The sequence below is a fragment of the Artemia franciscana genome, chromosome 14 (genome assembly GCF_032884065.1).
Source record: "Artemia franciscana chromosome 14, ASM3288406v1, whole genome shotgun sequence".
NCBI classification, from domain to species: domain Eukaryota; kingdom Metazoa; phylum Arthropoda; class Branchiopoda; order Anostraca; family Artemiidae; genus Artemia; species Artemia franciscana.
In genome coordinates this window covers 26,272,090-26,296,066 of record NC_088876.1, presented here as the reverse complement: position 1 = coordinate 26,296,066, position 23,977 = coordinate 26,272,090, and the positions used below count along the sequence as shown (strand labels likewise).

General features: G+C 34.0%; 1 protein-coding gene across 4 annotated transcripts in view; it reads right to left on the bottom strand.

Moving 5' to 3' along the window:
• LOC136035501 (rho guanine nucleotide exchange factor 11-like) overlaps window positions 1-23,977 on the bottom strand; it is a 395,432-nt gene that overhangs the window by 4,586 nt on the left and 366,869 nt on the right. For all 4 annotated transcript variants that reach the window (XM_065717335.1, XM_065717333.1, XM_065717334.1 and 1 more), the window contains 3 exons: window positions 13,736-13,907; window positions 8,858-8,981; window positions 4,052-4,300 (listed from right to left, as the gene is read on the bottom strand). In XM_065717335.1, coding sequence (XP_065573407.1) covers window positions 4,052-4,300; window positions 8,858-8,981; window positions 13,736-13,907 — 545 coding nt within the window. The remainder of the gene's footprint in view (window positions 1-4,051; window positions 4,301-8,857; window positions 8,982-13,735; window positions 13,908-23,977) is intronic.

Genomic DNA, 23,977 nt, shown 5'->3' with positions numbered 1-23,977 from the left:
GCCTAATTTCGCATGACAAAGGTATTGTCCAGCACTACAGAGAAGCTGCTGAAATTTATAAATACCAACATTTAGGTTTAGCTTTGAACGGAGATTCAGGTGATTTAAGAATAAATGAGTCGTATTTTGGTTTTCTCAAAAAGAGAAGCCGATACTTTAATACTCCCTGAAATAAACGTTGAACCACTTCCCAACCACATAATCAAATGCTTCTTCAGCCCCTTAGGTCTCAAAAGTATCCGCAAGAAATGCAATCTTTAAAATCAGAAATTAGGTGACCTAGTTCCCCAATATATTCAATTGCTGCTTCGTTTGTTCGAGCGAATGCAATTTTTTCTTTTATTTCTCAGTTGTTCGTTAGTATCCGTCGATGGCAGTTCATATTTGTTTGGATTTTGTGGAAATGGCAGGTATTGGCGAATAAATCATTTTATTGTTTGTTAAATATTTGATTTTAATTATTTTAATTTTTGGTCTTTTATTTAATTCTATTTAATTTTTTGGTGTTTTTCATTGGTTTTGTTGTACTTTCCGCGCTTGTTTTTTTCTTGATTATATTATTTTGTTCGCGCCGAAGAAGAGAGGCGGTTGTTCTCTCGAAATATTCGCTTTCTGTGTTTTTTTTCCGTATTTTCATTTGGCCTTTAAAAACTCCATTTTTGATTGTTTTCTTTCTTTATGATATTGCTAATGGCTATGTCTGTAAAAGAGGTGCTTTTCTAACGATTTTGAGATTATTTATAAAATCAAACAGTTCGTGGTAACGAACTGTAGTAAGGAGCGACCCGGCTCAGTAGTAAATCCGAATCGGATTTTCATGCTGATTTTATACATATATAAGTTTCATCAAATTTAGTCTTTGTCATCAAAAGTTACGAGCCTGAGAAAATTTGCCTCATTTGGGAAAATAGGGTCATAGAATCATAGTCATAGAATCTTAACGAAAATCACACCATCGCATTCAGCGTAACAGAGAACCCTACAGCAATAATTTCAAGCTCATATCTACAAAAATGTGGAATTTTGTATTTTTTTGCCAGAAGACAGATCACGGGTGCGTGTTTATTGTTTTTTTTGTTTTCTTTTTTTTCCCCAGGGGTCATTGTATCGACCAAGCGGTCCTAGAATGTCGCAAGAGGGCTCATTCTAACGGAAATGAATAGTTCTAGCGCCCTTTTTGAGCAATCAAAAAAATTAGAGGGCATCTAGGCCCCCTCCCACGCTCATTTTTTCCCAAAGTCAACGGATTAAAATTTTGAGATAGCCATTTTGTTCCGCATAGTCAAAAACCATAATAACTATGTCTTTGGGGATGACTTACTCCCCCACAGTTCCTGGGGGAGGGGCTGCAAGTTACAAACATTGACCAGTGTTTACATACAGTAATGGTTATTGGGAAGCGTACTGACGTTTTTAGTGGGATTTTTTTGGTTTGTGGGTGGGGTTGAGGGTAGGAGGCTATGTGGGAGGATCTTTCCTTGGAGGAATATGTCATGGGGGAAGAGAAATTCAATGGAAAAGGCGCGGGATTTTCTAGTGTTACTATAAAAAAAACAATGAAAAAATAAACATGAAAAAGTTTTTTCAATTGAAAGTAAGGAGTAGCATTAAAACTTAAAACGAACAGAGATTACTACGCATATGAGAGGTTCTAAAAATACTTTAGCACAAAGAGTGAGGTATATTTTTTACTAATATAAACGTTCGTTAAAAATTAAAGGTTCTAGTTGCCTTTTTAAGTAACCGAAAAATTCGAGGGCAACAGGGCTCCTTCCCCACCCCTTATTTCTCAAAATCGTCTGATCAAAACTAAGAGAAAGCCATTAAGCCAAAAAAAGAATTGATATGCAAATTTTATTTTAATAATTTATGTGTGCAGAGCCAAAATCAAACATGCATTAATTCAAAAACGTTCAGAAATTAAATAAAACAAACTAGTTTTTTTAACTGAAAGTAAGGAGCGACATTAAGACTTAAAACGAACAGAAATTACTCCGTATATTAAATGGGTTGTCCCCTCCGCAATCCCTCGCTCTTTACGCTAAAGTTTGACTCTTTGCCACAGTTCTACTTTTTAAAACAATTAAAAACTTTAGCGTAAAGAGCGAGGGATTGCGGAGGGGACAACCTATTTCATATACGGAGTAATTTCTGTTCGTTTTAAGTTTTAATGTCGCTCCTTACTTTCAGTTAAACAAACTAGTTTTTTTTTATTTAATATCTTTTAAGAATAAAATATTTTTTCTATGATTCCGCTGTGACAACTCGATAGGTGGTTTGCTAGACAGTATTAATTTTAAAAAAGAGCAGAAAACTGAAAAACTGGGGAAATGCTTTTTTTTACTACTATTACTAACAAACAGTTGTTTGTAAAGGAAACGTTTCTCTTAAACAGGGTTTCAAATTTACACTGTTTTTTCAACTGCAATAGGAATAGGCTACGCCGAAGCATTTGAAAATAAGGAACTCCTTGGTCTCTTGACAGCTAAAATAGGATGCAGGAACACGTATTGGTACAATTCGATAAACAAAGAAAGTTTTAGTGACTTAGTATTGAAAATATGTGTCTCAAAATTGCCATTTCTTATATTTAGCAATTTTTTTTTACTGATGGTAGGTAGTGTGGGCACTGTAATGGTACTAATTACCATTCTTGATATTAATCATTTACTAAAATTTGAGTTCAAAGACATAGCAAACTTGCTTAATCCGTTCTGAGTATTGTAAGCATAGAAGGAACTGTGGCTTAACTTTTGCGTAGGGGTCTCTTAGCCCTAACCAGATCAGTAATTTATTATTATCCAATATTTTAGAAACAAGAAAATAACCAATAATCAATAGCAATCATTGAATCCTATTCAATTAATTATGCTGGCTTATTATGCGTCAGAGCTCAATAACCTACAACTCTTTCTTTTCTCGATAGAAAATTTCTGATGTATCAATATGGATCAATATGACATGAGAGGTGCAGCGTAAGTGGGAGATGGTAACGTCGGCAATGAGGGGGGGGGGATTAATGTCTTAGCTTTTTCAACAATTAGCCATGACTTGATGCCAACAAACTATTCCATTTTAATTCAATTCTGGCATTGGTGTAAAGATGGTGTATGGTGTATAGATAGAAAATATTGCCTTTTAATACTTTTTTTAAAAGGAGGTATAGAGCTGAAAGAATATTTATTTCAACTTATTTCATTTCAACTACAATCTTTGGCACAATAGGAACATAATAGACGCATATATAGTAGTAAGACCACTAAATTTAACCATTCTTTTAATTTTTTAATTTCTTGCGTAAAATTAATTTCGCTGTTTTAACGGCTTTCAATAATTGGGCATACCCAATAAGCAATTGTAGTTAGTCCCAATATTGAATGTAGTTTGAGTAATAGAGTACAAATAAACCGTTAAAATGCCATTAATCAAAGCCATGAAGGAATTTTTAGTGCTGAGGATGTGTTTCAGAACTTATTGCTGACGTTATTTATTTTATAGCCTGGGAACAAAAATATTAACAAATAATTGATTCTAATTATAAATGACTGAGTTCTAGCACACACTCTAGTGCAGGACTCCAACGGCGTCAATAAAGCTAATAAGGTTTTTCATGAAACTGTAGACCATAAAGTTTGTCCCACTCCACATAAGGATTTCACTTTTTTGAATACACAGCAATTTTACATATAAAATAACTAAAATAATCAGACGTGGAGCTGAAGAAATAATATCTTAAGATTTTTTTCCTTTTAATAATAGATGAAAAAAAATATTCTAACCCCTATTCTGTTACCAAGCAAAATAATTAAAAAATTATGCACTATTATATATGTAGATACTAATTTGTGGTTGGTTTATTAAAATTTTCCACAAATCTTTTGCTATTGACTGAATTTTACGGACTTTCGTGAAAAAGTTAAACAAAGTTAAAGTTTTTTTACAGCAATAAAGTTAACAAAGTTAGGCAGGAAAAACAGTATATTAACTTTCTGGAGAGCTTTATTAATTCTATTGACGCCATGGGAGCCCCGCATAAGTAATCCAAAACTACCTTGGTGACATCTGTATTAGCTTGGAATGTATGTATGTTTGTAATTTGCTGGAATCGATTCAGAATAATGATCACAAATGTATGATCTAGCTTCGACGCAAGGGATTCTTGTGACGTCACCTCGTGAATGAAGAACCGATCTAACGACAGAGGCTGCTTATGAACAACAAGGCGCATTAAGCTGTCGGAAGTTCTATCTGCGCATGGACGACTACAACTTGCTGGCCAGTTTTCTGATAAAGAAGATTTCTGAAAAAATAAATAACGGGCTGTGATTCCATTTCACGGCAATTATACAAGCACTAAATTTTGCCGTGCACTTGATTAGAAAAATTCAAAGCACCAAGTTTTCAAGTTCGCTCAATACCACAGTGAAAGAGAGAGAGAGAGAGAGAGAGAGAGAGAGAGAGAGAGAGAGAGAGAGAGAGAGAGAGAGAGAGAGAGAGAGAGAGAGAGAGAGAGAGAGAGAAAGATTTAAGCAACAATCTTAGCTCAAATGGCTAATTTGATGTTGAAATACAAAACATGTTATTATGCACTAAGATATATTGACGTGTTATTATGCACTAATATATTTTGACGTAAAAAAAGGGACGATAGAGTTCTGGTAACGGTTTGTCCGAGTATGAACAGGAGTAGATGATAACTGAGTTAAATTGATTATTAGTATAATCATTAGTATTATAAATTGATGATTTAATTTAATTATAGATAGTAATTGGAATTTTTTTAATAATAATTAAATTAAATAGGTTCGTAATTGGGGCATATTAAAAAAATTGGGGCAGATTAATGTGTTGAAGCCTTCAAAGCAAAAACTCTCCAATATGATAAAATAAACAAATAATATGGAATTTAAACAATACTGCAACTAAATTCAATTTTAGATAACGATTTAGTTTAAAATTTAGTATAAAGTTAATTCAACTAACTGGAACAAAGTCTGCATTAAAATGAGGCTCATCGATGTTTTAAAATATCCAAAATAGGCCTAATGACTCTCCAATATAGCTCAGTAACTCGAATAGCTTGAAATTTAAATAATTATTGGATAATATTTTAATTATTAATTCAATATCAATTGAATAATTAAATAATTTTAGTACCAAAATAAACCAAGTCAATACGATCAAACAACCAAAGAACCCCCTTCGATAGGGCTCAATAATTTAAATAATAATAATTTATTGTTACCCTCTGTACGTGACGAAGCCGTACTTGACTGGAACATTCAAAAAAAAGCAGAAGACAAATATTATGCACAACTGTAAATAATTTAGAAATTTAATTACCTACTCGGCATGAAAAATCATTTCTCATTTAGTACTATGAAATACCATGACATACAACACTTGCCACTTGATAAGAGACTAATCAGATGGAAATTCTCAATCCCATTCTTGTGGTCAGAGAACCTAGAAGACCCTCTATTGATAAATCTCAAAATAAAACGATCGTTGAAAAATCTAACTATTACAGTTCCAAATAGGAAAACTCGAAAAGCACCGGTAGAGGCATATAATCAGCGATAGAATTTGATTTGATCGTTATATAACTGATCAAGTAAATTCACTTTATATAATGGCCAAGCGTTTTGTTATCAAGCTGTGTCTTTAGCTTAGTAGGATATATGTAGAACTTTATTACTTTTATTTCAAACAATCAATTATAAAGGGTCTTGTAATTCTTAATTAACGTTTCAAATGGCGAGGGTGAATACCAAAGTGAACTGAAAGAGCTAATTGGTTCAATGGAGGTGGCCGTCAATTCAAGAATAAGAAACCCAAATATGGAAGAAGCGAAAAAAGACCAATTTCACTCAGTTTGGAGCGAAAAACATCAACGACATTCTTGAGTGGTTTTAGATTACCTACTTTAAAAGAAATATCTTCAGCGTGGTGGAATATGTCAAATGATTATTGTGAATGAGTAGTCGCATGATTCAGGACGGAAACTTGCTTAACGCCACGGCGGATACAGATGCGATAACCAAACAGTACCTTGCAAACCTGTCCTGACTGATGCCTTCTGATACCATTTCGATTGGAAGGCACATGCAAGTGGATCAAATCCAATTTTGATAAGAGGAAGTATTGTCAGGGAGTGAAGGAACAGAATCGAAAGTCTTGGGAATATATTAGGCACAAACATAGAGATTACGTTTCGGCTTTCTTTGTCTTTCAATGATTCCAGGAAAAGGTACTGGACGAATGTCAAATTATTGATTGATGTGGCTCTTCTTTATGCTAATATGCAGATTATGTACATATTAGAAATATGTAGATATGTAGATGCCTTCTGATACCATTTCGATTGGAAGGCACATGCCAGTGGATCAAATCCAATTTTGATAAGAGAAAGTATTGTCAGGGAGTGAAGGAACAGAATCGAAAGTCTTGGGAATATAATAGGCACAAACGTAGAGATTACGTTTCGGCTTTCTTTGTCTTTCAGTGATTCCAGGAAAAGGTACTGGACGAATGTCAAATTATTGATTGATGTGGCTCTTCTTTATGCTAATATGTAGATATGCTTCTCAAGAAGTTTTCTTATAGATATCTATTGAGCGATATGTGCATAATGGAATGGTAACGAATTTTCTTGGAAGTTATATATCACTGAGTCACCTGGAAAGTAAAAGAATAGAAAAATTAATTCAAATAACAGAAAGTAAGGGAAATAAAATAATTTCAAGGACATCACACAGCTTTTGAGAATTTTGTACATACCTCTTAACTCTTTAATTATGCCGCTTTCTCTTTTTTTTTTATCGTTAATAAAAGATGATAGAACAGAGTGACACACAAACAGAATTCTATTTGAACACTCTAATTTGTCAAAATTGGTCAGCAGAAAGTCATCAAGCAGAGCCTCTGATGAGCTTGCACCTGCCTTTTTAATTGCACCAATATATTTATGGCGATCAGCCGAAATTGGTCAGATTGATGTAGAGGTGGTACGCTTTCCTTTTTCAATAGCCGTTTTTCCTTTCTCGTTATCGATATAAATTAATCAAGCAGATGACTAGTCAAATATAACTTGTGCCTTATCACTCTTATTTGTCAATAGAATATCAACCAACAAATCGTCTTGTGAAGTTGTACTTACTTATTTTTAATTGGTGGGCGTTGAATGACACCTTGTCAGACAAATCCTCAATTGTTGAAGGTTCAAGTTCTTCTGAATAGGATTTCATTTCTTACATAATCTGCTTGCAGACCGGTGGTAATCTGCCTTTAAACAGACCATTATTACCAATTTTCACACCTATCACCTGTAGCCTTGCTATCTCCTTTTTAACCTACCTCTTTGCGATAGCAAAGCGTCTAGGAAAAGAAAGTACCTCATACAGGACGAAGTTGCTCAGTTAATTTTCACTTTAAACTAAATTTTGTGCTGAATAGAGGAGTAGGTGTTTGGTACAAACTGTGTATTTTTATCCCATTTTTCAGTTCTGCAAATTTGTACTGTAAGACTACAGTGGGTTTACAACTAGGAAGGGGAACCTCTAGCTTTGGTGTTCTTCAGCAAGAAGGATACTGGAGGTTAACATGTAGCAGTTTTAAAGAAGTTTCACACCAGGTATAATCTTTGGTCGGTTGTGCCCTTACGTATTGTATCCTCCAATGGGATCGGCTAATATGACATTAGCGATTTGAGATTTGAATTAAAGCAGCTATTGAAACTAAAAGGGGTGCTTAGTTAGCTGGGTCAAGCCTCTGTGGATCTAAATTCTGCACAATGGTTTACTAATTCCAGTACCCAAGAAAATTGAAGCTTTCTGAAATTCGGGGATTCCAGTTGCCAATATCGGTGCTTATGATAAATCAATAATGTAATTTAGGTGATATGATAGTAGATCCAATGGGATCATTATTGTAAAAACAATTTTCTTAGGTTAGTCAATAATGTAGATGGAAGAAAACAGAGAGCAATTATTCGTTGATTTGATAACTCACTCCCTAAGAGCCAAGAATGTGAGGTCATAAGAATGAAACATTTATATCAGCTACAAAATATCCATGGTTGCTTCAACTGAGGAAAGTTACAGAAGACACTACCCAGAGGTTCTACTCCTCGGAATATTTGAGAGGAGGGGGAAAAACAAATATCTCTAAGACAGTTTTTCTCGTGTTTCGCCTTAAAACAAATTACCCGTTCCCCAATTTATTCTCTTGAATTAGTGCAATTGCTTGTAACCAAGAGAAAAAAAAAAACAAAAAAAACTGTCAGTATTGAAATCCTAGGTTCACAGGATTAGGAAGCTGCTCATCCGACTTTAGATGTCTTTGGGTCCCAAAATTAAGAAACTGCTATACTGATCCCTAAGAGCACCGACCCGGGTACTGAAGACCCAGTTTCAAGGATAACCTTAGGTAGCTCAGTATTATTTATTTATCCAAGACTCATGATTAGCAGAAGGTTAACAGAATATATTATCAAACAAAAGTTAGGTTTAATAACTTTTATTTGCTGATTACAATCAGCGGAAGGACACCAAGCTGAATTTCTAAGCAGGTTGTGCTCATCATTTTCAATGAGCCTTTGCCTTTCTCGCCATAAAAAGGAATGAGTTATCATACACAATTTTTATTTAATGAATCATATTTGTTTGATTTTATCAAGGGAGGGTCATCAAGAAGAAAGTCTGGAGGAGTTGTCCTAAACTCTTTAATTACCCCGTGCTTTTTCTCGGTATCAGTAATTCTTCAAAAAGGATGAGTCATCAAGTCTTATGAACTTCCAAATTACCTGATTTTGTCAATAGAATTTTACCAAAAACAATCCTGGCGAAGTTGTTCTCACCTTTTTTAATAAGCCCTTCTTCTTTCTTGTAATCAGTAAAAGGTCATCAAACAAAATCACGTGCATTTCACAAGGCTTCCCCGTATCTAGGAGCTGAAGATTGCCTTCCAAGATGATTTGCCGCCTGGAATAAGGCCGATATAACTAATGAAAGGAATAGGAGAAAAAATCTGTTTGATAAACTATTCCACAAATAATAAGGCCTCGCCAAGCATGCTTGCTGCGGTTTTGTCGTAGTCCTACTTTAGTTTTTATCAATGCCCAGCTCTCAAACTTCTTATAGTCAAAGAGTTTATTTAATATTCTGACAGGGTCGTATCCAGGATTTTTTTCGGGTGGGGGGTCCCACAAAATTATTTTTTAGGGAGGGGGAGCATACAAAAGGATTTATTTTGGATGGGGAGTATTAAAACTTTAAAAAACGCACCAAAAAATTTGCTTATCTTCATTTTTGTTACGGTTTTACGAGTCGAACAGACATTTCAGGGGGGGGGGGAGGATCAATCTCCCTAGCCCCCCTCCCTTGGATTTTGACAGTCATTACCCTAAATGAGCCAGACTATTGATAAAGTTAGCTCCAGGAAGTTCAGTAAGATCTTAGAAAGATGATGATGAATCTTCATTATTGATTTATTGGAATAAGAAAACTCAAATAGAAGTTTGAAACGATTCTCCTTATATAATGGAGATGATGATCATTAGAATTTGTAACTTGACGCACAAGACATTATTGGTTTTTCACATGAAAAACTCACTTCACTCGGCTTGTAAGGAAGCTGCAGACATGTAGACTTAGCTCAGACTGTACTTTTATCGGTAATATTGTTAAACATGAAAGCAAAGATATATTCGGTATACTTATTACAAAATTTTGATTAGTATACAAGTAATATAAATTACTATGTAATAATGAATTACTGATACAGTAGGCCTACATATTTCTAGGTCAGAATACATTTTTACGTGTTTTGATTTGTATCAGTTTCGTCGCGATATTTTGAAAAGGACTACACATTTTGTCAGGTTCATCGGAAGTTTAACAGCTTCTTATTAACTATTAAATAAATAAAACAAATTTCTCAAATGAAAGTAAAGAGTGTCATCAAAATTAAAATGGTCATAACTCCGTATACAAGGGGGGCTGTCCCCTCCTCAGTGCCTCGCTCTTTACTTTGAAGTTTCACGACTGCTCAACCACAAGGGCCATCGACTTGCAATAATTTTTAAAATACAAATCCATCGTAAAGAGTGGAGGGTTGAGGAGGGCGTTTAACCTATGGTGAAGAGCCCTTAAGTGCTGGTTGTAAGTGTGGGCAAATTGTGTACCATTACTTAAGGGACAGTGGAAGTCGCAGGAAGAGCATGGCCTGGGAGGTAGGTGTGCTTGCTTTAATTTCCGTTTGGATGAGCTCCCTCCCAATCTTATATGATCATTGGTTCGATAAGATCACTAACCAAACAGCACTGATAATTAGCAAACCTTGGGAAAACTTTGTGTTATAAAATTGAAAAAAAAATTTATTTAGATCGGACATGTGCTTTAACACATAAAGCATTGACTGATCATACCAGATTGCAATTTTTTCAAAATCAGCAATACTTCTGAAATTTCCTCGACGCTACAATTACTTGCTGAAAACCATGCCTAAAATTTGGAAAAAAGTCTCAATATTGCTTAAAATCCCGCACAAATCATTTGAATTGTTTTTTTTCCAAGTCTAAAGTCTTTTATTCATTTCTCTAAGCCTTAGAAATAGGGAATAATATACGCAAGAAATACAAATATTTTTGTGAAGCCTATCTTAGGCGCTTAATTCATAAAAGGTTTAATCTCCTTCTTCGACTACTTCCCATGGTACCAAAATACCAATTATCTACAGCTTTACCTTTCTATGTCAACAAAGAAGGCAACTTTCATCATATTTTGGCCACTACTTATTATACACTAGTGTGTAGATTTAGGTTAGACGCTAATCAGGCTGAAAACGTTCTAGACAAAGGTTGGAGCAAAATGTCGGACAAAGGGGTTAGGGAATAAATAATTAGGGAGTGCGGCATTTTTTCAATGAAAATACGAAAAAGGTTTCCCTGTAGAAATACCAAAAAGTGTATTTTATTGAAAGAAAGAGGGGGAAATATTACCCTTTTCACCTACTTTTTTACCTCCCTGCTCCAGCTGCTCAAATGTCTCCCTGCTTCCTTCGGTCTTTCTTCGAGAAGGCTAAGAAAAAGCTTAAACTATAAATAGTACTATCATTCACTTAGTTAGTTAAGTTTTTAGTTAGTTAAGTTTATTAATAAAAATAGGACTTAACAATTAAAATAGAATTTATACAAAGAAGGAGAATTTTTCTGCTCGTTTTCCCCAAATAACCAATAAAATCTATTTAATTAATGTAAGAGTTTGTGTTTGAGCGAACAGTACGAAAAAAACAATTTTTCTCGAAAAAATAGTTTTAAAGAATGCTGACTTGAGGAAAACAGATGTCTCGGACATCTAAATAGACTAGTCATATCTAATACCTAAGGTAATTAAAAAATAATAGGGTGTCCTAGTACTACTAGTTAACTTAGTAAAACAAATTTAAAAAGTCTAGATTCTTGAAACAAACGTTAGCCTATGAATAGAAAGCTTATACAATACTGCTTTAACAACTTGTGCAACTTATAGGAATTGTAGCGAAGCAAAAATTAACTAAAAACCTTTAAGATTCGTGAAAAAAATATAGAGCCTATGAATATAAAGCGTATACAATATTGCTTTAATAACTTGTGCAATTTATAGAAATTATAGCGAAGCACAAATTAACTAAAAACGTTTAAAGATTTGAGAAAAAAAAACTATTGAGCCTCTGAATTGAAAGCTTACTTTGACAATGCTACTTTGATAACTTGTGCAATTTATAGGATTTATAGCGAAGCAGAAATTAACTAAAAAAGTTTAAAGATTCGTGAAAAAATATTGAGCCTATGAATAGAAAGCTTATACAATGCTACTTTAACAACTTGTGCAATTTATAGGAATTGTAGCGAAGCAGAAATTAACTAAAAATTTACAGAGCTTGCGAAACATCAAAATTTGGATAGGAACTTTATATTGACAAAAATTGTCTTTTTTTTTGCAGCCAATAACCAATCTATTAGCTATATGCTGGGAATATAGAACATTTTTGGTATGTCTACATGATCTTGTTTCGCAAACTATCATGTTATAATTCTACTATAGCTGTGGAGGGTGGTGCTGTTTTTTTATTTTTTGAAGTAGTTCTTTCTTATGATAGCTATTGGGAAAAAAAACTACCCCTAAAAAAGGGGTAGAAGAAAAACCCCTTTATTTGAAACCGTCTTCACCTCCCCCCATTAAAACCCTTGTTGAGGGTTGAAAATATAAACAGCTCATAAATCCTACATAGTATAATCTATGGAATAACGACGCTTCTCAACTTTAAGTCCCTGTATCGGCCCTGTGGCAGCCCTGTACCCATCATGCAAATGTTAATTTTTTTTTTAAATAAATCAACAGAGCAGAATTCGATTAAATCTAAATGCTTACAAAAGTGAGGTTTTCGGGTGAAATTTGATTATCCTCAAGGATAACTGCATTCAGGAGTATTTTCTGAGTCAAACCTTCTAGGGAGACATATATTTTTTTACTGAAAATTTTTTTTCAAAAAAAAATTCTTTAGGAATCTTCTTTCAACGAATGGGCTGATTTTCTTTTAAAAACAAATAGAAAGACCATAAATAATAAATATAGGATAACTCAAACTTCGAATGAAAAATCATAATGGTCATGTGTGCTATGATATTTTATTTTTAAATTCTTTTTTTTTTTAGAAAAAATGACATTTTTTCAAAAGAAATCATTGTTTCCAGACATGATTCTCCAAAAAAAGGAATGGGTCAATTTTATTTTCAAGAGACATCAACAGGACAGGAGTCAATGGTTATCTCAAATGAAAGCGGTTAATGAATGGAATTTAAAGGTTTAGGAAGACTGCACCCAAGAAGGGTTAGGGCTTCAAAACCATCGTTGCCACGGTTGGGGGGATTTAAACATTTTTTTCTTATAAAACACATCACTAATTTATTTATACGGATTTTTTTTACGTTTTAACGATTCAGACAAACATTTCGGAGAGAGGAGGGGAGTTCAAACCACCCATCCCCCTCCTGGATACGGACTGATTTACAGGGTAACATGTTTCGTCAAGAAAAATAGATTTCTTCTAATAAATTTTTCTTTCAAAATATATATATATCTCTAAAGAATTGGAAAACTATCTTTTCCCGAACTTAACTAAACGTTGATCTTACATAGGAATGGTATTTGAGTGGAATTTCAAGCACCTCTAGATATACTGCGCCGTGGTTGTCGCCCGATGAAAAAATCACTATATTTTAACAATTCTTTGGATGATTTGGTGATTTCCTTCAATAATCTAGTGATTTATATGCTGATTAAGTGACTTTTTGTTTAGGCAATATAAAAACTTCTAGAAATAGTAATTATTCTAGATATAGTAGATCTAGAAATAGTAATCTACTAGAAATATTCTAGAAATAGTAATCACTAGGGGGTGGCACCCCTGGACTGAATCTATTACACAGGCGAAGATTTACTGCTTGAGAGCCAGGGTTGAATTAGTGGCCTGTGTGACTTTTTTTTCAGAATAGTGGCATTTAAAAAAAATTAACCATCCAGGCAACTACGGTCATACTGGCTCCCAAGCGCTTAATCATCACATGTGTAACCTTTGCTTATGGCACTCATAGTTAGTTAGTTTTTAGTTTCCATTAAACTTTCTCAACGCTTAAAAGTTTCCTCTCTTATGTGTTTTCAAACTTTCTGAGATTAAAAATGAGTTTCCTTCTTACCTCGGAGAGACAATTAACCTTTCGCACGGTTGTTTCGCTAAAGCCAATCTTAGAAAATCAGGTACAAAAGTTTTCTGTTCAAGTTCTAAGACGCTTGGCCATACAAGTGCTCTCTGAATTTCCAAAAGCCTCTCAAAGTTTTTCAGCCATTTCATCTTGTCATCTAGTTCACCTAGAAAATAAATTTACTGAAGGTTCCAGAAGACGCGGGATAATTATGGCTATGAGAATTAGTTCCCATTTGCTGTCAGCTCACTAATTAAAAAAATATAAAACCTACTTCCACTTTACGAGATTAAATTTAGAAAGCATTAGACTTTTGAAGTAATGAACTTCACACAATGAGACCAAACTTCATAAGTTCAGTATAAACCAAACGTAGGCATCAATTGAGAAGTTATCACGCAAAAAGGAAATTTGGCCCGCTTAAGGATTTTCTCAAAGGGCGCGCTATTTTCAGGGAACCCATTAAAAAAAAATTCGAAAAACAAGTTTTTCAAAGAAAAGTGAACAGAGTAGTGAACAGAGTAGTTTTTTGCCATGCCTTAAAAGTGAAAATTAGTTGATTATGACAGCGATGATGAAAATGATATGAGTGAGTTTTCTTCTTTTATTGTCTTGTTTGGTTCCTCAAAGTCTTCTCCTTTATCTTGTATTTATAAGAATCTTATTTAGTTTTATTTCATCCTCTATTTCTATGATGTCCTTTTTTAATGGTTGCAATAAGGTAACCTTAAGTTTTGAGACGGGTAATTTTTGAAGATGCTTCTCTTTTACTATTTTGTTTTTGCTGGTTTATTGTGCTTTGTTCTTTCCTTTAATTCACTTTTTTTGGAGCACCTCATTCTGATTATTCTAACTTGAGGAAACAGAAGCACCCATGTACACGTAGTCAGATCACAATTCTCTCTTCCAAAGAAAGCGAGCCTCTCTTATTTCACCGAAAACTCCAACCAAGAAAAGAGAATAAAATGTTTTCAAGGAGAAAAGCAGACGTGTAAGAGAGAAGCTTACACAAAAGTCAGCCGTAGAGATGGTTCTGCTCTCAGACAACAAATCTGAGATGGATATCACGTCTGGTGATGACGACGAGCCTGATCAATTATGGAATCCAACCCCCGGTTACAGCTTCACACACGCCACCCTACAACCTGTTCAGCCAGTTGATGATCCTAAAGAAGACTTACCTGTCAGTATGTTGGACCATGTCAAAATTTTTACGGCTGTAGATGACCCATTTGATGGCGGAGAAGCCAATACCATTCGCCAATATTGAAGCTCTACTGTCACCCGCGCAATCGACAAGCTCGTTACCTATTTCTTCTTCATGTGTCCCCAACACATCATAGAAAAGGTCAAGATACCATAACATGAATAAAAGCGGCTAAGAAAAGAGATCGAGCCCCGTAATATAACCTGGAAAGCTTCCCTCCTAAAAGCAACATAAATGCACTTGCCCATTGGTTTATTCAGAACTTTCATCATGGATAGCATGATTGCTGGATTAGTTGACCAAACCAATCTGTATGCAACAAGGAAAACAAACGCTTGTATTGCCCTAGAGCTGACCCAGCATGAGATGAACTGGTTCCTTGGTGTACAGATGCTTATGAGTATTGTAAAGCTATCAGCTATGAGGATGCACTGGGAGTTCACTATTCAATACACTCCAATCGCAGAGGCTATGAGCCATGACAAATTTTTGAGGATTCGGCGGTGTTCTCATATTCATGACGATAATTTAGCAGTACTTTCTGGTTGCGCCGGTCATGATAGGCTGCACAAAATCGGATCAATGTATGACAAGCTTAAGAAGCATCTAAAAAGTATACCGCCTGAAGAGAGACGAAGTGTAGAGAAACATATAATTCAAATAGTACTTGAAAGACAAGCCTCATTCATGGGGTGTAAAAGTATTAACCAGTGCATGTGACCTTATTGTACTGTGCCGTACCTCTAGTCTACCGGTGTCAAAGGTGGGATGGAAGTACTCTTGGCCATGTCGAGGTAGATCGCCCACCTGCTCTTTGTGAATACAACAAGTCAATGGGTGGCGTAGACTTGTCTGATAGGCTTCTGGATCTCTTCTGCACTGACATACAGTCCAAGAAATTGTACATGCGCATAGTCTATTATTTCCTTTAATTAGCTGTGAATAAAGCTTCGCCTCTACATAGTCGAGAGTGCAAAGATCTGGATAGGCAGCATATGTCCTTGCTGCAGTTCAAGATTGATATTTGCAGATCCTTGGTATTGTCAGGAGTTGTCAATAGTCCTCGTGTTGGTCGACCCTCTGTCAGTGCTCCTACAAAGCGAAAAACAAAAACTAAAGAAGCAGGCATGCCGTCAGAATCGGTGCGCTATGGATCTGCTGGTCATCTACCCGACGCAGTCGAAAAGGGACGCTGCCGGTAAGAAAAATGTGCAAAGGGTGCAACTAGTCGAGTTTTCTGCGTTAAATGTAAGGTTTGGTTGTGTCTGAATGGAGACAGAAACTGTTTTATGAACTTCTATATTAAGTGAAATTTATCTCTTTTTTTATCCTGAGGTGACGAAATGGTAACCATTTCCATTTAAAATGTTTTAATTTACAGCATCCATTTTGAAAAAGTGAGCTTGTATTTGCAAGTCAAAGACCATCTGAGAAGTGTCTACGTAAAATCTTTCAATTTACAGCATCTATTTTGTAAAAAATAGTTGCAAAAAAAGTGAAAAAAGTAAGCTCGTATTTGAAAGTTAAACACCATTTGAGATTGTCTACTAAAAATATTTCAATTTACAGCATCTATTTCGCAAAAGTAACCTCGTATTTAAATTGAAACAGCACTTGAGAATTTCCTACTTAAAATCTTTCAGTTCGCAGAATCTTTTTTGCAAAAGTAAGCTCATATTTGAAAGTCAAACAACATTTGACAAGCATCTATTGCCTACTCAAAATCTTTCATTTTTCAGCATCTATTTTGCAAAAGTAAGCTCATATTTGAAAGTCAAACACCATTTGAGAAGTGTCTACTTAAAATCTTTCAATTTACAGCATCTATTTTGCACAAGCAAGCTCGTATTTGAAAGTCAAACACCATTTGAGAAGTGTCTACTTAAAATCTTTAATCGTAAAAGTAACCTCGAATTTGAAATTCAACCAGTATTTGACAATTGTCTACTTGAAACCTTTCAGTTTTCAGCATCTATTTTGCAAAAGTAAGCTCATAATTAAAAGTCGAACACCATTTGAGAAATTTCTGCATAAAATTTTTCAGTTTAAAACATCAAGTTTACAAAAGTAAGCTCATATTTGAAAATCAAACACCATCTCAGAAATGTCTACTTATAATCTTTCAATTTACAGTATCCATTTTTCAAAAGTAATGTTTCTATTTGAAATTCAAAGACCATTTTAGAAGTGCCTACTTCTCAAATGGTACTTCTCAAAAGCATTTGAGGATTTTCTACTTAAAATCTTTCTGCAGCATCTATTTTGCCAAAGTAAGCTCATATTTGAAAGTCAAGCCCCATTGGAGAAGTATCTACTTAAAATCTTTCAACTTACAGCATCTACTTTGCAAAAGTAACCTTGTTTTTTTTTTAAATTCAAACATCATTTGAAAATTGTTTACTTAAAATTTTTCAGTTTGCAGCATCTATTTTGCAAAAGTAAGCTCGTATTTGAAAGTTAAACACTATTTGAGAAGTGTCTACTTAAAATCTTTCAATTTACAGCTTCTATTTTGCAAAAGTAAGCTTTCTATTTAAAATTCAAGACCATTTGAGAAGTGCCTACTCAACATTTTTCAGTTTAAAGTATGTATTATGCAAAAGTAAGCTCGTATTTGAAAGTCAAACGCTATTTGAGAAGTGTCTACTTAAAATGTTTTAACTTACAGCATCCATTTTGCAAATGCAAGCTTCTATTTGAAAGTCAAAGACCCTTTGAGAGGCATCTACTTAAAATCTTGCAATTTACAGCATCTATTTTGCAAAACTAAGCTCGTATTTGAAAGTCAATCACCATTTGAGAAGTGTCTACGAAACATCTTTAAATTTAGAGCATCTATTTTACAAAATTAAGTTCGTATTTGAAAGTTAAAAACTATTTTAGAAGTGTCTACTTAAGAACTTTCAATTTATAGCATTAATTTGTAGCTCGTAATTGAAAGTCAAAGACCATTTGAGAGGCATTTACTTAAAATCTTTCAATTTACAGGATCAATTTTGCAAAAGTAAGCTCATATTTGAAAGCCAAACATCATGTGAAAAGTTTTTACTAAAAATAATTCAATTTACAGCATCTATTTTGCAAAAGTAACCTGATGTAAAAATTGAAACAGCATCTGAGAATTGTCTACTTAAAATTTTTCAGTTTGCAGTGGCATCTATTTTGCAAAAGTAAGCTCGTGTTTGAAAGTCAAACACCATTTGAGAAGTGTCTACGAAACACCTTTAAATTTAGAGCATCTAATTTGCAAAATTAAGCTCATATTTGAAAGTTAGACACTATTTGAGAAGTGCCTACTTAAAAACTTTCAATTTATAGCATTTATTTGTAGCTCATATCTGAAAGTCAAAGACCATTTGAGAAGCATTTACTTAAAATCTTTCAATTTACAGGATCAATTTTGCAAAAGTAAGCTCATATTTGAAAGTCAAACACCATGTGAAAAGTGTTTACTAAAAATAATTTAATTTACAGCATCTATTTTGCAAAAATAAGCTCGTGTTTGAAACTCAAACACGATTTGAGAAGTGTCTCCTTAAAATCTTTCAATTTACAGCATCTATTTTGCAAAACTAAGCTCGTATTTGAAAGTCAAACACCATTTGAGAAGTGTCTACGAAACACCTTGTGATGGCGTAGTGGATACAGCCGTACTTTCTAACCGAAGGTTTGGAAATTCAATCCCACATGTCGCAAGGCAACGTTACTGTTGTATTTCAGTGTCTACGAAACACCTTTAAATTTAGAGTATCTACGGAAGCTTTTACATCCCCAGTCCTGTTTCTTTGTGTTTTTCATATCTTAGTAAAGATGAGCTATTTATTATGAACTTTTTGTTATGGTGAATATAAATAGATTTATTATGAGTTATTTATTATAGGTTGTGTGTTATTGGGATTATCAATAGGGTTATTGTGAGATGTTATTGCTTTTCTCGTCTGAAGTGTTGTTCCGTTTATTTTTGTTTTTTCTTTTGTTTTTTGCTTTTGCTCTTCTATCTATATTAATGCTCATACCTCTGGCATAAATAACTAATACTGATTAGTGTTTTAGAATTCAAACACTATCTGTGAATTTGTTATTCATGTATTTTGTTTTATGTTTTCTCTATTGTGGAATTAGCCTCAGCTTTATCATGTGTATGATCAAATGCATCTGAACAGGCTACTGACTTTTGGTGAGAACCAAATATTATTTGTGACATTACCCTTTTTTGGATTTTTTATCCTTTTTCTGTATTGCAATAGTGCAATAACATCAGATTTATTATGAGTTATTTATTATGGGTTGTGTGTGAAAGTTAAACACTATTTGAGAAGTGTCTACTTAAAAACTTTCAATTTATAGCATTTATTTTTAGCTCATATTTGAAAGTCAAAAACCATTTGAGAGGCATTTACTTAAAATCTTTCAATTTATAGGATTAATTTTGCAAAAGTAAGCTCATATTGAAAGTCAAACATCATGTGAAGAGTGTTTTCTAAAAATAATTCAATTTACAGCATCTATTGTGCAAGAGTAAGCTCGTGTTTGAAAGTCAAACACCATTTGGGAAGTGTCTCCTTAAAATCTTTCAATTTACAGCACCTATTTTACACGAGTAAGCTCGTGTTTGAAAGTCAAACACCATTTGAGACGTTTCTACTTAAAACCTTTTAATTTACAGCATCTATTTTGCAAAAGTAAGCTCGTATTTGAAAGTCAAACACCATTGGAGAAGTGTCTACGTAAAATCTTTCAATATATAACATCCATTTTGAAAAATAAAACTCGTATTTGAAAGTCAAACACCATTCGAGAATGATCTACTTAAAACTTTTAATTTATAGCATCTATTTTTCAAAAGTAAGCTTGTAATAGAAATCAGTGAACACGGAAGCTTTTACATCCCCAGTCCTGTTTCTTTGTGTTTTTCATATCTTAGTAAAGATGAGCTATTTATTATGAACTTTTTGTTATGGTGAATGTTAATAGATTTATTATGAGTTATTTATTATGGGTTGTGTGTTATTGTGATTATCAATAGGGTTATTGTTAGATGTTATTGTTTTTCTCCTCTGAAGTGTTGTTCCGTTTATTTTTAGTTTTTTCTTTTGTTTTTTGCTTTTGCTCTTCTATCTACATTCATGCTCATACCTCTGGCATAAATAACTAATACCAATTAGTGTTTTAGAATTCAAACACTATCTGTGAATTTGTTATTCATGTATTTTGTTTTACGTTTTCTCTATTGTGGAATTAGCCTCAGATTTATCATGTGTATAATCAAATGCATCTGAACAGGCTACTGACTTTTGGTGAGAACCAAATATTATTTTTGACATTACCCTTTTTTGGATTTTTAGTCCTTTTTCTGTATTGCAATATTAACCACGCAACTTTATTGATAAGGATCAGAAACCCTTCAATTTTTAACATAAGTAAAACTCATTACTAAATATTCATAATATTTCTTCATTTGGAAATTTATAGTCAGAATTGAATTTTCCCCGGAGGGAATTTCTTGTGGAGAGATTTCCTGGGAAAATTTTTTGCATTGCCATGCCATGCCAAGCATTTGCCATGCTCATCTTCGTTTTACACTTTATGCTGTCATTTCTGAGTAAGTCCTGAGTAAGGTATCTCACTCAGTAATCTCCTAAGTTATAGGTATCCTAAGGTATATCATTGTAATCTCCTGAGTAAGGCGTGTCAGTTGTGTAGCGGCTGCCATTTTTCTGGTGTTGAACTCAACGAACTGTGCAAATTCGGCTTGACAGTGTAAACTTTCCACCACTTTCCCAGCCATACATATTTTAGCCCCATCAGACAGGAAATTCTTTTCTTTATCTCCCGAATGTTCATAGAAAACACCGTAAGGCTGATTTTCTAAAGGAGTAGAGAGCATGTTGAGATCTTTTGGAATAAAACCACTTTCTGATTTTACTGCTTCTTCTGTAAGAGACAAGGAAACAGTCGGTTTTTGACCAGGACTGTTAGTAATCTTGATGGTCCCTACGGGAGAATTCGGTTCCGCTGTAACCCATATACTATGTATATAATTTGGGACTTTGACAAGCCATACACTGTTTTTGGATTTGGATGTTTCAATTTCAAGCTCATCGCTGCTGGTATCATCCTTAGAGTGTAACATATTCGGAAACAAAAAATCAAACAATAGAATAACTCATAAGTGAGACAGTATATGTACCTGTGGTGACGTCATATATACGAAAGTGCCGTCATTTATTTGTTATTAATTTCTCATCATTCTAGTCACGTCATTCTAGGTTGAAATCCAAAAACAGTAAACAAGACGCCAAATAAATTTCAAATAAACGGGCTTTGATAAGAAAATTAAGTCTTAGCCTAAGTTTTAATATAAGTTTCAAGCCAATCGACAAAATTAGGCTCTTTTTTGGGACCCCCTTTGTTAGAGACCAGTTTTAAAAGGACCAATGCCTTAAATGATTTCTTGTACGTTAGTCCCATTGGCCCAAGGATTTATGGCTGACAATTTTAAATTGATCTAGGAGAAAAAGTTTCTAAAGAAATAAAATAATGATGTAAAAATAAATGCTATATAATATTCCACACCACATATTCCGGCTATATTTCGAGTATAGGTAATTTGTTTAAAAATTCCTGTGTTCGTCATTATTTTTATTCGTCATACTTGTTTTGCGGATGTTCAATTTACACACCGGGGGAAATTTTACAGGGTAATTTGTTGCGGCAGTAAGTTTTCTGGGGAGAATTTTCCGCGAGGGGGAATTTTCCAAGTTGGAGTTTTCCTAGGGGGAATTTTCCAGGTAGTAATTTTCCTTTGGGGAGAATCTTACACTGAAGGAGTTTTTTTGCGGAAAGAAACCTACAGAGGGAATTTTTGTGAGGGAGTTATAAGTTAAATCAAATTTTGTGCAATAACTAAGAACTGCCAATATAACTGACTATTTTAATCTAAACATCCAGATAGATATTCTCCGAAATCTAATTGAAAAACTTTTCAAAAAATTTAAGCATATAAACATATGATATAAATTTAAACATATGATATAATTTTAGGAAGTTAAAATACTTTGTTTTCAAATTTTGTGCAATAACTAAGAACTGCCAATATAACTGACTATTTTAATCTAAACATCCAGATAGATATTTTCCGAAATCTAATTGAAAAACTTTCCAAAAGATTTAAACATATAAACATATGATATAAATTTAAACATATGATATAATTTTTGGAAGTTAAAATACTTTGTTTTCAAATTAAATTTTTTGGAAAGTTTTTCAATTAGATTTCGGAAAATATCTATCTGGATGTTTAGATTAAAATAGTCAGTTATATTGGCAGTTCTTAGATATTGCACAAAATTTGATTTAGCTTATAACTCCCACACAAAAATTCCCCCTGTAGGTTTCTTCCCGCAAAAAAATTCCTTCAGTGTAAGATTCTCCCAAAAGGAAAATTACTACCTGGAAAACTCCAACTTGGAAAATTCCCCCTCGCGGAAAATTCTCCCCAGAAAACTTACTGCCGCAACAAACTACCCTGTAAAATTTCCCCCGTTGTGTAAATTGAACACACGCAAAACAAGTATGACGAATAAAAATAATGACGAACACAGGAATTTTTAAAGAAATTACCTATACTCGAAATATAGCCGGAATATGTGGTGTGGAATATCATATAGCATGTATTTTTACATCATTATTTTATTTCTTTAGAAACTTTTTCTCCTAGATCAATTTAAAATTGTCAGCCATAAATCCTTGGGCCAATGGGACTAACGTACAAGAAATTATTTAAGGAATTGGTCCTTTTAAAACTGGTCTCTAACAAAGGGGGTCCCAAAAAAGAGCCTAATTTTGTCGATTGGCTTGAAACTTATATTAACACTTAGGCTAAGACTTAATTTTCTTATCAAAGCCCATTTATTTGAAATTTATTTGGCGTCTTGTTTACTGTTTTTGGATTTCAACCTAGAATGACGTGACTAGAATGATGAGAAATTAATAACAAATAAATGACGGCACTTTCGTATATATGACGTCACCACAGGTATATATACTGTCTCACTTATGAGTTACTCTATTGTTTGATTTTTTGTTTCCGAATATGTTACAGTCTAAGGGTGATACCAGCAGCGATGAGCTTGAAATTGAAACATCCAACTCCAAAAACAGTGTATGGCTTGTCAAAGTCCCAAATTATATACATAGTATATGGGATAAAGCGCAACCGAATTCTCCAGTAGGGACCATCAAGATTACTAACAGTCCTGGTCAAAAACCGACTGTTTCCTTGTCTCTTACAGAAGAAGCAGTAAAATCAGAAAGTGGTTTTATTCCAAAAGATCTCAACATGCTCTCTACTCCTTTAGAAAATCAGCCTTACGGTGTTTTCTATGAACATTCGGGAGATAAAGATAAGAATTTCCTGTCTGATGGGGCTAAAATATGTATGGCTGGGAAAGTGGTGGAAAGTTTACACTGTCAAGCCGAATTTGCACAGTTCGTTGAGTTCAACACCAGAAAAATGGCAGCCGCTACACAACTGACACGCCTTACTCAGCCTTTGGATAGGGTAATTGTTAATCCAAACCCAGTATCAGGTCAGACGCTGATCATTAAACATGAGAGGAAAAGAAAAGGTGAAAGAAAGAAATTCCGTGACGATAAGAATATAGTTACAGAAAAAATATTTCGTGCTTTTGAACAACATGAATACTACAATACAAGTGATTTGGAAAAATTGACGAATCAACCCGTAACGTATCTGAAAGAGATCTTAAATGAATATTGCACGTATAACACGAAGCCTCCCAAAAAATACATGTGGCAGCTCAAAAAAGAATACTGTAATTATAATGTATGTGGTGAGTAGAAATGACAGCATAAAGTGTAAAACGAAGATGAGCATGGCAAATGCTTGGCATGGCATGGCAATGCAAAAAATTTTCCCAGGAAATCTCTCCACAAGAAATTCTCTCCGGGGAAAATTCAATTCTTCTTATAAATTTCCAAATGAAGAAATATTATGAATATTTAGT